At 57.9% G+C, this 13,905-nt stretch overlaps 1 protein-coding gene across 1 annotated transcript in view; it reads left to right on the plus strand.

Annotated features, from left to right (window-relative positions):
- The window catches only part of CAPN2 (calpain 2), a 41,356-nt gene that overhangs the window by 12,202 nt on the left and 15,249 nt on the right, over window positions 1-13,905 (plus strand). The window contains exons 3-6 of the mRNA XM_045797100.2: window positions 9,796-9,914; window positions 11,160-11,293; window positions 12,141-12,309; window positions 13,777-13,860. Coding sequence (XP_045653056.1) covers window positions 9,796-9,914; window positions 11,160-11,293; window positions 12,141-12,309; window positions 13,777-13,860 — 506 coding nt within the window. The remainder of the gene's footprint in view (window positions 1-9,795; window positions 9,915-11,159; window positions 11,294-12,140; window positions 12,310-13,776; window positions 13,861-13,905) is intronic.

Below are 13,905 nucleotides of genomic sequence, written 5' to 3' on the forward strand. Positions count from 1 at the left end.
CCCATAGGAAGCGGCCCCTTCTGGAAAGTGTAAGCGTTTTATTGGACCTGGAGGGTCTGGCGCAGAAGAGGAGAGGCTGAGAAGCCACCTTCCCTGAACTGCTGGGGTCTAATCTCCTCTACTCACCTTCCCCTCACTTGGAGCCATGTCCCACCTGTGCCTGCTCCCTACTCCTCCTGGACTGAGCCACCCCTGCACTGCCTGGGTGTCCCCACCCACCCTTCCCTAACCTTGCAAGGGCTCCTCCCCTCCACCTGCTCCTCAGGACCAGGTCAAGCCTATCTCCCCTAGCCCCCTACCCTCCCATCCCACCCTCCTAACCCACCCCTTCTGCACCCCCTACCCCCTTACCCACCCCTCCTGCAGCCCTCCTCTCCCTTACCCTCCCCACTCCTCCTGCATTCCCCCACCCTGTTCAGAGTTGAAGCCTAGAGCTCACCACCACCTGTGATCCTGGTGCCTGTCCCGACACTGGCCCAAGCGCCTGAGAGCAAGAGCCACTCTTGTGTGGAGCCTGCACGCCAGGCGTGGAGGGGAGAATGAGTTAACAAGGCAGTGGAGAGCAGACCGGAGGAAGAAGAGATTCGTGTTTGTGTCCGCCAGGGTCAGTGCAAGGATGGGGTTGCTCAGAGGCTCTCATGGGGGACAGGGGCACACAGTGGGGGGTGCTGAAGCTCGGAGGGCTTCCAGGAAGTGGCAGGGCCGGCCTTGGGCAGCGCGTTGTCTGCCCTTCCTCAGCGTGTGCACGCTGTGTGTGCGGCGAGTCAGGGACACGTGCTCTGCGGTGACACGGGCCCTCCCTCACGGATCTTCCGTTCTGGGACCCGCCATAGGCAGCCACACTCTCCTTGGAGGGGATGGAAGCCCAGCATCTCCTGGATTCTCCGCCTCACTTTCCCGTTTGTGGAGGTCGGGAGCAAGCACACAACAAATAGCCCTGTGCTCCCTGCTTGGAAAAACCCCCAGCGGCCATAAATATTAGGAAACCAGCCCTGTCCCGCTCCCTGCAGTGGGCCCCGGGTGACCTCGGCCCCTGCACAGAGCTGACCTTGCGGACGCACACAGAGGCGGCCGGGGAGCGCGGCCCTGGAAATTTACCGACATGGCTTTGTATGAATTCACCTTTTCAGAAGAGGGCTCTGGGCCTTCAAGGAGCCATTCATCAGGCCCCGGGAGTGCTGTTTGGGGAAGGCTGTGTGCGGCCCAGCCCCCTGTGCTCAGGCTGGAGCCAGCAGGGGGTGAGCCCAGCTGGAGACACTTCGGCCTTTGTCGGGGTAGTCTGTGCCTAATGACCCCAAATGCAACCCAGTCCAACTTTTCCCCAAGCAAGTCAGGAGGGAGGGGCAGGTCTGGGATTCCCTGGGGCCCAGGAGCACAAGGGGCCTAGTGATCCCAGCAGGTGCGGGAAGAGGGGGCAGAGAGAATGTCACTCAGTAGTCCTTGAACAAATGAATCAATTAATACATGAACTCTCTCTGCCTTGGACACCAAATTCATAGGTAAAAATTCCGTGCAAACCCCACAGCAAGGCCCGCAGAGAGCAGGTGGTCATCCGCCTGCAGGGCGAGGAAGCAGGATGCTTGTGGCCTTAAAGGACCCTCTTGCCTTATGTTCTGTGAGGGGCCCTCGGCCCCCCATCCTCCTGTGCGGCTCCCCCTCATGCGCCCCCGTTGTCAGCTCTTCTCCTTTCTGAGACCACACACCACGCCTGAGACTTCGCCTGTTCTGGGTCCATTTTCTCCCCTGACTCCTCCTCTAGAAAAACTCGTATGTTCACATTCATGCGGAATTTGCCCAGAATGTATGGAGTTCCACATCTCTGAAGCCCATCCGGGTTCCCCTAGTTTCCCTTTTTCATTGGCTCCTAACAACCTTTTGAGTACCCCCCCCTTCACAGCTGAGAAAACACGAGGTCATAGAAATTCAGAAATGTATCCAGGTTCACACATCACCAGCAGGATCAGGACCCAAATCCAGTTGTTAGCACACGTCCTGTGCGCCTTCCCACCCACCTCTGGTCGGGCCTCCCAGGTCTGAGCAGGAGGCCTTCCCCTGTGGTTTGGGGCTCGCTGAAGGCCGGCCTAGCAGCTGGGGAACGGCCAGCCCCACCCCTGGGAGCCTGCCTTGGTGAGCGAGCACATCAGCCCCAGCCTTCCTTGGGACCCTTCGGCACCCGCCCGTTCTGTGCACTCGCCAGGCACTCAAGGCTCTCACCCGAGAGACCCGCGCGCCCTGGGTTGTGCACCTGCACCTAGCTCTGCCGGCAGAGAGGGCGCCTGGGACAGTGTGGCCCCAGGGAGGAGGGTGTGCAGGAAGGGCGATTCCTAGGGGCCGGGCTGGAAAGCTGAACCAGCCAAAGGGGACAGAGAGGGCAGCCAGGAGCCCAGAACCTGACAGGAACCAGAGAGGTTCCTCCACGTGTGTCCAGATGTGAGGGAGGGAGAGAGCAGGGCTTCCAAGCAGGCTCTGGGCCCAGGGAGGGCAGTTGTTGGAGGGAACAGGCACGCACGCAGCCTCAAGTGGGCACATCTCCTGCAGGGATCCCGAGGTCCCCACTGGGGAGCGGGGGGGAGGGAGCTCCGTGCCAACCTACGTGAAAGATAGGGCAGGTCTGTCTTGGCTCTGGACGCCCTCCCCTGGGCCCCCTTCCTAGCTGCCCCCCCCCCCACCCCAGGTTCAGACTCTCCGAAGCTCTCCAGAGTTCCTACTCTAGGTCTGGCCTCAGAGTGGGGTGAGGACTCTATTCTGCTCTGGGAATTCAGTCGAGATGCAGTGTGGGGTTTTGGAGAAAGGGGGGTGCAAGCACCTGTAGGCGGCTCCTGCTTGACTGAGCGCGAGGCTGTTTACGATAGGAAGCAGGGCAGAAAATCACCGCCCACCCCATCCCCAGGCTCTCAGGCCTGTACCAGTTGAGTGTCTTCCAGAACAGATTAGGAGGGTCAGGAGTTCAGCGGGAGGTGTGCGGGGGCGGGGGGGGGGAGCCTGGATGTGGGAACAGCCAGTCTGGAGCCTGTAGTCAGACGGTCAGTGGGTGGTTCAGGGACCCCTGGGCAGAGCCCTGTCTGCTCCTTTAATGATGGGCACGGCCAGCGGCACAGGTACTCAAGGACTGGTAGTGACCCTGCTCCGACCCTTGTCCCTGCCTATGCCTGGGGTGCTGGACAGGGGAGTCCTGGGGGGTCAGCCTCAAGCAAAGTAGACGGAAGCTGCTAGCATTTCTTATGCCTCACCTCTCTGGGGCCTGACCCCTCCCCCAATGCATACAATGAAACCATGTCTTGTAAAGAAAAACAATGGGTTCTAAAGAAAAGACAATCCAGAAAGAAGAGGGTATGGAAATCTAGGGAGAGAAGGAGACAGATGCTGTCGGAAGGAGCTCGGCTGCCAGAGGAGGTCCCTGCATTTAGGGCCGATGCTGGATGGCCGGGGAAGAACCTCATCCAGCTGGGGAGATCTGGTTCTGAGCAGCCCAGCTCCAGGAGACCCTGCCTGCACAGGCTGGGGCTGGTATACCCTCCCTAAGCACACTGGAAGGTTCCAGGGTCGAGTAAGTGGAAACTAAGCACATTGTGCCCCTCTCCCCGCCAAAGCCACCACGGATCATTGTTGGGAAGCCTCTACTCTCGACCAGCTTAGCTTTGCATTTCCCGTGGAAACGCACTCGACCCTAGAAACCGTTTCTCAAGGGACAGCTGTTAACTTCTCGAGAAATCATTTCCACAGAACACACGTTGAGGTTCAGAGGAGTGAGTGAGCTGATTAGCCCTTCTTATTGACGATAGACCAATTCTGATGGGGGACCTTAGGTAAAATCATGATGTTCATTTAGAATAACTGGTATTAAGCTATTTTTCCTCACTGTAAGTAAGGACATAATCAAATAATCCGTGGAGGGCAGTAATCTAGGGTTGCTCGTAAGGAAACCACAGTGCGAGGACACATAAACCCTCTGCAAAGAGCTTCAGTTGATGAAGACAGGAGTCACACTTCTGCTCTGTTTTACTGAGCCCCTCTTGGAGGTCAGTCTGCGTCAGCAGAGAACATCTTCACTCTGTTCTGTGGCTGCGTGGCATCTCGTGGTAGAGGTGGCCCCTCATTGGTTCCCCCAGTCACCTGCGGGTGGACATTCAGCTGTTTCTGCTACAGCCAGGGCTCCAGGAAATAACCATGTCATCCCTCCGTTGCTCTTGAGAGTATATCTCTGGGGCCAGTCCCGGTCCCAGTGTTGCGGGGGCATGCGCTCTGTGTGGCATCTCTGTGCTCATGGGTGAGCATGAGAGTGGGTCTCCCACAGCCGCTCCGGGGACCCCACATCTCCTTCTTTGCCATCTGAAAGGTGGAAATGGTGCAGCATACTTCCACTTTGTGTTTCTTTTATGATGAGTGAGGGTGAGTACCTTCTTTTAATGTTTGAGGTTTTAAAAAAATTTTTTTAAGTAATCTCTACCCCCAACTTGGGGCTCGAACTCACGACCCTGAGATCAAGAGTCGTGTGCTCCTCCGACTGAGCTGGCCAGGAGCCCCCCTAATATGTTTGAGACATTGGTTTTTCCCTTTTCTGTGAACTGGTGATATCTTTGTCCAGTTTTCTATGGAGCTCTCGTTTATTTACTAGAAAAGTTTATACACAATGTCTGGATCTGAGTAACAGATACTTTTCCTTGTTACTTTTTTAGTTTGACTTTGTTAATCATGATTTTTTTTTTACCATGTAGATTTTTTTTTTTTTTTTTTTTTACTTTAATGTAGTTAAGTTTATCATTTAAAAGGCTTCCGGCTTCCGGGTTACAATTTGATAGCCTGTCTCCACTCAGATTATATTGGAATTCTCCCATTGTCTTTTCCAGAATGTCTATGGATTTATAAAAACATTGTATTTATAATGTTATCATAATGTTAACATACTAAGAAACAAGATATACAGTATAAATACATAGACAGTAAATACATAAATAAAAGACTAGATTTACCATATTCACATAGGAATATGTAAACAATATATTAAAATATATACTTAAGATATATAATGTTAAATGCTTAAATATGAACAGTATTTCATTTAGAATCTATCCCTGTGACAAGATGATCTAGAACTTGATTTTTTTTCTAGATGGCCCTTCCATTGTTCTAATTCCACGTGTGACTAGTGTATCTGCGCTAAATTCCTGTGTTTGGAATGATTCCTGAACTTTCTGCTCTGTGCCCTGTATCTGTATTCTGACGCACAAGTTCTGTACTATTTTAATTATTGTGGCTTTATGAGTGCTTTAATACCTGATAGAGGTGGACTCCCTTCCCTTCTAGACTTCCTTCCGTCTGTGCGTGACGTTTAATCTTTTCTTACGAGCTCTACATGAGTGAAGTTCCAATTTTAAAAAAATTGTCTTACTCTTTTTATTGGGATTGAATTAAGTTTACAGATTGACTTAAGAGGAAGTGGTATTTTTACAATGAAGGCTTTTTCTAGCCAAGAATCTGGGCCCTGTTTTAAATGGGGTAAATGATTACCCGAGCTTCTCCATGCAGGATGTTGCCCTTGGAGTTAGTTAAGGGTGAACAGCTGATGAGGGACAGGCCGCAGTCAGCCAAGTCTTGACCGCTGTTGGCCATGCACGCTGCGTGTTGGAAGCCTTCGTGACCGGGGAGGAGGAATCACCGGATCCCTGGCAGGAGAGGCCCTGACTTAGGAGGCGGAGCTGGTGTCAGGACTCAAGAACTGGGCGTAAGTGGGTCATGCCCAGATGCCACCTCGAGGGAACAGTGCCCGGGGTCAAGGGGCGCAGCTCAAGCCAAGCCCAGGAAGAAGTACTCTCACCGCACCCTCCTCCTCCCTTCCTGTGCTCCCCAGGGCTCCCGCTAGCCGAACCCGCCAGCAGCCAGAGGCGCTGGGAGCCCATGGTTTCATCCGGGGAGGCCGGCTCCAGGGCAGGGGACATGGGGAGGCGCGCAGGTTCCCGTGACCGTCGTCTCTGCTCTGAGACAGATGGACTGAGTGAAGACGAGGTCATCAGCGGTGACCCAGTGTAGGCAGACTCCGCACCCTGTGGTGATGGTCCGTGTGGTCTGGGTGGCCGCCTGCCCTCACCCCTCTCTTGCAGACAGGTAATTTTAAAACCTATAGGACTACACGCCTGCATCTTTCCAAGCCCATCTGTGTGGCACCTTTCCTGGATGGTCCTCGTCACTGAAAGACACCCTCACAGGCTTTCCTGGGGCTAAACCAGTAGAGCGGCGGGCAGGTGCGTCGCCGTCTCACCTGTCCCGGACCAGCCAGCTGGTTGTACCCAGATCCTGATGCCACTGACCCAAACAGGCTGTGCCCAGGGAGGTTCCAGGGACTTCACCCACGTCGCCTCTGCAGGAGCAAGTCCCTGCAGAACTGTCCAGAGGAGAAGGGCAGTCGCGAATCATTTGGGGGAGGGGAGAGGCTGACCTTGATGGGGAGGGCGGAGGCTCCTAGGCTGCAGAGCGGGAGGTTGTGGGACAGGTTTTCCAGGGCGGTGGGCGGGCGTGGGAGGGGAGGCCCCACGTGGATGTGGCGTCCAGGCGGCAAGCAGGACCCAGTGAGCCACTGTGCAGCCAGACATGGAGACAAAGCCCCCTCTCAAGGACAGAAGTCCCCACGGCAACATTCTGTGAATTAGGTGCCTTGGAAATTGGCACCTGTTTGCACAGGAGACCATGTGGGTCACACGTGAAAAGCTTTGCTCAGACCCACCTGACGGTGGCTTGTTATGGGGACTTTGGGGGAACCACCAGCCTCCCTAGGCCTCCTGTCCTCCCCTGTGACAGAGGCCAGCAGCTGTTTGTTCTGTGACGAAATGAGAGGACAATGCGGGGATCCTACATGGGGGCTGGCGCATCGTGAGCCCCCCACGGATGTCACCGTTCTAGTCCCTGATACCGAGAAAGCTCACATGAGCGGGGGGAAGGTAAGGAAAAGAGATGGACCCTGTGGGGAGGACAGTTAGGAATCCGAGTGTAAAACAGGATTTCTGACGCTTTCCCCTTAGACATCCGGACATTCTTCCAGGGGCCTCCAAGCCTTCAGTCCCACGGCTTGGAGCGCGGACGGGAAACGTTTTGAGTCTTCAGCTGTAAAATGCTCTGAGTCCTGTTCCCTCTTGTTTGCTGTGCTCTTGGTGCCCCGGTCTTGACGGTGCGACGGCAGGTTGCTGTCCTGCTGTGCCACTGAGTCACTGTGCGTCCGACCGGCGGCGAATTTTGCTGTCTCAGAGCCCGTGGCATGAGGGGGCTCAGATAAGAATGTAGGATTTCAGGAAGCGGCCAGGTTCCTGCCCGTGGTTTGACATTCGGATTGCAGTTGGATTTTCCTAGTGGACTCTCGAAAAGAAATCTCCAGCAAGGTTCGGTTTTTAAACAAAGCCCAGGATTTGATTCAGAGGATTTGCTTGTGAGACCAGATCCCCTATCTGGTCTCCGTGCCCTCTGAGCTTCCGTCTCTTCACCCCAGAGAGGCGACGATCGCCAGGGTGATCGCATCTCAGGGCTTACAGATAACTGCGCAGCACGCTGTGCGGGAACTGCGGAGCGTTACCCAGCCCGCCGGCTGCCCTGACAGGACACGTGACCTCAAGCGAGCCACTCGACCACGGAAAGCCACGGTGCCGCCAGCGAGAAGGCATTCTAGGATGTCGCCTGAAATTTCAGAGGAAACCAGTTAGGTTGGGACAGCTCTGCACAGGGCAGGGGGGGCGGGGGCCTTGCTCCCCCCACGCTGGCCAGGGGACACCTGAGGCAAGAAAACCAGAAGGCACGGAACATGGCCACTGATTTCCAGGATGTGGCGAGAGCCTCCAGGTGTGGTGGTGAGCGGTCATCTGAGCTGGGTGTGGGGCCAGCGCTGACCTAGATGTGCGGCCCACGATAAACAGGAACCCGTCCCTCCCGCACCCGGGCACGTCCTGGGAACAGTGTGATGTCTGAGGCCACAGAGCAGACACACGTGTGACAGGTCAAAGCACCGGCTCCTGGGACCCGGGGAGACCGAACCAGAGGGGTTGCAGGGACCCACTGCAGCTGCAGTCCCTCTGCCCCTGGCGGCGCTTCCCGGGGGCTGCAGAGTGGGTGTGGGGTTCTGGCTTCTGGACTCTGCCTCCGGAATCCCTGCACTTGACCCACTCTGTCCACAAGCCCGTCCTCCTCCACAGGTTGACAGACCCAAATCCAAGCGTTTTGCAAGATGCCCAGAAAATCTCGAATTCGCTCAAGAAGAGTAAGAATCACAGGCATCTCTAGGCTTCCAGAGAAGGACCAAAGCCACGAGAGGACCCGAGGTCAGGGGAGGAGGAGCGGACTGGAGTGGGGATCTCATGAGCTGAGGAGCCGCGGACACGTGGTGGGCCTGTGTTCCAGGCAGGATGGTGTGATAAGGTCCACACAGGAGAGCGCGATGCTCAGAAACGGCCGGAAGATTGTCTGTTTTATTGACCAGGCGGCATGTCGGCTCAGCACGGGAGGCCCCTCTGAGTAGACTTCCATCCCCCCCCAGTCGGGCTCCTCGGCTCCTGCCCCGTGAGAGCTAAAGACTCCCACTGCCGGATTTCTCTGCAGGCTCCGTATTGTCAACATGCCAAGGGCCTCTACTTTGGTTCCAGTCAAGGTCTACTTGACCTAAAAGGTTGTGTCTGAGATCTGACGGACGGAAACACCACTCCTGTTAAACTCTGGCTTGTAGCTGTTTAATCGTTGGCAGTGCATTTAAGCTCCTGAGCCGTGTCCCGCTCCGCTCTGACGCAGACACACTCATGTTCCTCACGGGGTGCTGGGCGGAATAGATGAGGTAATGACCGTGAAGCTCCCAGGAGAGTGGCTGTCACATCCGAGGGTCTCAGCACATGTGTGCTGTTGTCCTCGCTGCCCTAGCACTCAGGGAGACTGAGGTCCTCACATCACATTGCAGGAAAGTCCAAGGCAGATCAGGCTGCAGGTACGGCTTGATTCAGGGTCTCCGATGATGCCAGCAGGACCTGGTTTCTAAACTCCTTCCATCTCCCAGCCCCTCTTCCTCTGAGATGGCCCTCTTCTCAGGCAGGCTGCTGTCCCACGGCAGCAGGGCACCTGTCCACTCTCATCAAAGCCCCCATAAAGGTCTTGTGGCACCCCACGGCTGGCCCACAAAACCCTGGGGCAGGGTCTGCGCCACCAAAACTCATGACTGAGCGTGCAGGATGCCTGGTGTCTCAGAGGGACGTGGGGTTTCCTAGGAGGCGAGCAGGAAAGCCACAGCTGCGTCCTCAGCACCGCGGCACCCACCCAGGTGAAGGAGCAAGGGGATTTGTTTGCCTTCGTCTGGTTCCAGATCGCGTCCTGCAGAGCTGCCCCACACGGTCCTCAGAGAGCCACACGCACACCCCCCTTTCTGAGCGTCAGCGGGACAGTCCTGTTTAAGAACCGTCAGGACCCTAAGCAGTCGACCGGAATCCAGAAGAACTCGGTGAACTTCAGCAGCATCTTCAAGAGTCTTGTCCTTAGTAAACACAGATCGAGCGATGCAGGTTATCCCTCCAAGGCTGCTTCCGGTTCTTGCCACAGGAAGTGGTAGGAAAGCACACGCTCCTTTACAATGACCTCGAGGTCCTCAGCCTCCCCTGGGAGCCTCAGCCGGGTCCTTTGGAGAGTGAATTCTCCTGCCTCTGTCCAGGCCCCCTCTGCACTAAAGATGTCACCCAGTCCTCCGACCCGCCCGTCACACAGGGGACTCGTCCTCAGCTTCCAGTTCCTGGGGGCGGGACAAGGTGAGACCCCACTTAGAGCTGTGTGCTGTATTCACAGGTGACTGCTGGCTACTGGCAGCCATTGCCTCCCTCACCTTGAATGAAGAGGTCCTGGCTCGCGTCGTGCCCCTAGACCAGAGTTTCCAGGAGAACTATGCTGGGATCTTCCACTTCCAGGTAACTTCATGTCAGCTCAGGCTTCTCCCCAGCGGGTCCTGGGGGGCCGAGGACTGGTCCCTGGGGGGGCTAGAACAGGACCTGAGGGGCTATAGACAGGACCTGGGGGGCTAAGGACAGGTCCTGGGGGTCTAAGGACAGGTCCTGGGTGGAGGGGCTAAGGACAGGTCCTGGGGGGCTAAGGACAGGTCCTGCGTGGAGAGGCTAAGGACAGGTCCTGGGGGACTGAGGACAGGTTCTAGGGGTGCTAGAACAGGACCTGGGGAGCCAACGACAGCTCCTGGGGGGCTACGGACAGATCCTGGGGGACCAAGGACAGGTCCTGCATGGAGAGGCTAAGGACAGGTCCTGGGGGACCAAGGACGGGTCCTGGGGGGCTGAGGACAGGTTCTGGGGGTGCTAGAACAGGACCTGGGGAGCCGACAGCTCCTGGGGGGCTACGGACAGATCCTGGGGGACCAAGGACAGGTCCTGGAGGGGCTGGAGCAGGACCTGGGGGGCTAAGGACAGGTCCTGGGTAGAGGGGCTGAGGACAGGTCCCGGAGGGCTACGGATAGGTCCTACAGGGCTACAGACAGGTCGTGGGGGCTAGAAGAGTTCCTGGGTGGGGGGTCAGGACAGGTCCTAGGGGGCTACGGACAGGACCTGGGGGGCATACAGGACCTGGGGGGGCTAGGAACAGGTCCTGGGATCTGGGAACGTTACTAAGGGGGGCGGTAAGACACATCTAGGAGTTAGGAACAGGTCCCGTCTTGGCCAAGTTTATCAAACCCCGGCGTTTGCAGACTCTTAGGATCAAGCTGTTCTGCAGACGACTTGGAGAGGCTCCAGCAAGCTCCCTGGCCTGCCCCTGATGGGGGACCCTGCCGGGAGAGCAGTGGGGAGCCTCTTGGGACAGGCAAGGAGGGAGCTAGAGCAGGCACCTGGGAGGTAATTCCCAAGGTTAGAAAAGCCTGTTTTGGGGAGTCTGAGAGAAAGTGGTGAGGTACTGCTCACTGCCTCTCTTTATGCCAGTAAATGAGAAGCGGTATCCTTGAGAGAGCGTGAGACCCAGGGCAGTGTGCTCAAGACCTGGGTGTGGGCTTGGAGGGCAGGACAGGTGCCTCTGTCCTCAGCTTCTCAGTGAGGACTCGGAGACGGAGGGGGGTGGGAGCATCTCCTCCCAGGATGGGCTCACGGAGGCCGGGGGTCCCCGTGCGGCCACCGGCCCCTCCCCCAGCCCACCCCGTGTCCCCTGTCCCACAGTTCTGGCAGTACGGCGAGTGGGTGGACGTGGTCGTGGACGACAGGCTGCCCACCAAGAACGGGGAGCTGCTGTTCGTGCATTCTGCAGAGGGCAGCGAGTTCTGGAGTGCGCTGCTGGAGAAGGCCTACGCCAAGTGAGTGACCGCGGCCTTCCCTTGGGCAGCCTGGGATCTGGAAGAGGCAGGTGGGGGTGGAGGACGACTCTGGCCAGAATTGGGGTGTAAAATCAAGGAGTACATGCATGGGGGGGGTCGTGCCCTGATCAGTGACCGAGCTCGCCATGTTAGTGGCACGCGCAGGAATGGGTATCGCGCAGACTGCTGACCTTGAGAACGACCTTCACCTCCTTGGCAGATTGGGGACGTTTTTGTCAGCTAAAGACAGCAGAGTTTTTGCCAGTAGGCATTACCGTCCCCTGCAGAGGGATGAAAAGTACGGAACTTGTGCGGAAAGTAGAGTGTGCGATTCGCAGTGGTTTCCCACCCCTGCCTGTCCCAGACTGCCTGTGCTGAGCTCTGCGGCAGCCCCCCTGCCCCGGCCACCCAGGCTCTCCAGCATCCAGAGATTTCCATCCCTTGCAGCTGCTGCCAGCGCGGAGGGCCAGGCTCCCCGTGGCCAGCTGTGAGAGTCTGGGGTCTGGGAGCCACGTCTCCGTCACATGCCCTGTGGCACAGCTAGAAGCCATGGATGCCACGGGACGTACTGCACGTAGAACTGCATTTGTTAGCGAGTTGTTGTCTTTTCTAAGCTGATGGCCGCCCGGCCCTTTGCTGTCGCGACACAGAAACAGTCCGTACGGGAGGTCAGACCAGATAACTACCTGGGTCCTTCCACTTGGCAGGCTGTAGATTTGCTGGAGCCCAAGCCCCAGGGAATCTCAGCGGAGGGTCCCTAGAGCCCCCAGCAAAGGAGGCAATGGGGTCGGGGGTTGGGGGGGCACTTTGAGAAGCAACAGCAGCAGCAGCATCTGTCCCCCCTCAGGGTCAACGGCTGTTATGAAGCGCTCTCGGGGGGCGCCACCACCGAGGGCTTCGAGGACTTCACGGGGGGCATTGCGGAGTGGTACGAGCTCAGGAAGGCCCCTCCCGACCTGTTCAGGATCATCCAGAAGGCTCTGCAGAAAGGCTCCCTCCTCGGCTGCTCCATCGATGTGAGTCCGGGGCCCCCGCCCACCCGCTGTAGCTGGTGCGAGCCCATCCCCGTCCAGCACGCCGGATGTCACCTGGAACCTGGGGGCGGCCAGTGACACCCAGGCCATATGGGGGAAGCTGGTGGGGCGAGGGCACTCCTGTGCGTCGCCAGCCCCAACCACAGCTTCCATGAATCCCCTGCCCTCTGCTGGTCCCAGGGTAGGGACCACGTGCAGACACCTGCCCCCCGGGCAGGGCCTGCGTGGCCTGGAGCCCGGCAGCCTTCCCCTTCACCGCTGCGGCATCCATGGGCCTGTGGGAAGCTTCGGAGGGGCCGTTTCCTCACGGTGGCCTTGCTGGCAGGCCTCCCTGGAGGCGCGCACCCCATCCTGTCCCCTGCGTCCTCCTGGCAGAGGCTGAGCCCACTCCCCAGCCCTGTGCCACCTGGGACTCGTTCCCCGTGGGGACAGAGAAGCCCCTACTCTTGGGGCCAACCTAGTAAACTTCAAGATGTAATTGGCAACCTAGCCTGCTTCCAACCTAGTAAACTTCAAGATGTAATTGGCTTTTTTTTTTTTTTTTAAGATTTTATTTATTTGACACAGAGAGAGAGACAGCCAGCGAGAGAGGGAACACAAGCAGGGGGAGTGGGAGAGGAAGAAGCAGGCTCCCAGCGGAGGAGCCTGATGTGGGGCTCGATCCCAGAACGCCGGGATCACGCCCTGAGCCGAAGGCAGACGCTTAACCGCTGTGCCACCCAGGCGCCCCTGAATTGGCTTTATTAAGTGATTCGTGAAGTGGGTGGCACCCCATCCAGCAAGTAGAGAGCAGGGCGGGAAGTCAGCCGCTGAAGGGAAGTCTGCTCCCGGCAGGCCCCATGTTCCCGGGGGGAGTCTCATCCTGCGGGCGACCCCGTCTCTGGGGGTGGAGACTGGCGGGTCAAGACCGTTTCTGGGGGGGCCGAAACTGCTCTCAGATTGTGTGTCGGGCCTGGGTTAGGGCTCGGCCCGCGGTGTTCTCTCTACCAGACTCCAAACAGGGGATTCTGGCTTGTTCAGCAGACCATGCCCTCAGCCCTTCTTCCTATTGACTGAGACAAACATACCCGCCTCCCTTCCTCCCCGCAGTCGGGGGACGGGTGTACCCCGAGGAAGTTCTGATAGAGCCGGTGCAAATCCCACAGGCACGCACAGAACTGTCCTCGGGGAACCCCGCAGTGGGGCTGGGCTGGACCACGGGCTCCTGGGCTACCGGATGCCGCCCTGGGGTCTGTCCCGAGCCCGGGCCACCAGCCCCGCTCCAGGGTCCTATGGGGGTTCGTGAAGGCCTGTCCACTGGCCGATGCGGCACGCTGTCCCCCCGGCTGCCCCTGCCATCCCCGCCATCTGAGAGCTGCTGCGGGAGGCCGGTGGCGAGGGCCTCGGTGCAGGAGGCAGAGCGAGGCTGCATCCAGCGGCCTGACTCCCCCCCCCCCACCACGTTTACAGATCACCAGCATGGCGGACTCCGAGGCCATCACATTCCAGAAGCTGGTGAAGGGGCACGCGTACTCGGTCACCGGGGCCGAGGAGGTAAGGCCAGCTCCGGGCGCACTGTCTGCGCTTGGCTTGCGGTCG

Source organism: Ursus americanus, chromosome 2 (genome assembly GCF_024610735.1).
Source record: "Ursus americanus isolate L20-20 chromosome 2, mUrsAme1.1.p, whole genome shotgun sequence".
NCBI lineage: Eukaryota > Metazoa > Chordata > Mammalia > Carnivora > Ursidae > Ursus > Ursus americanus.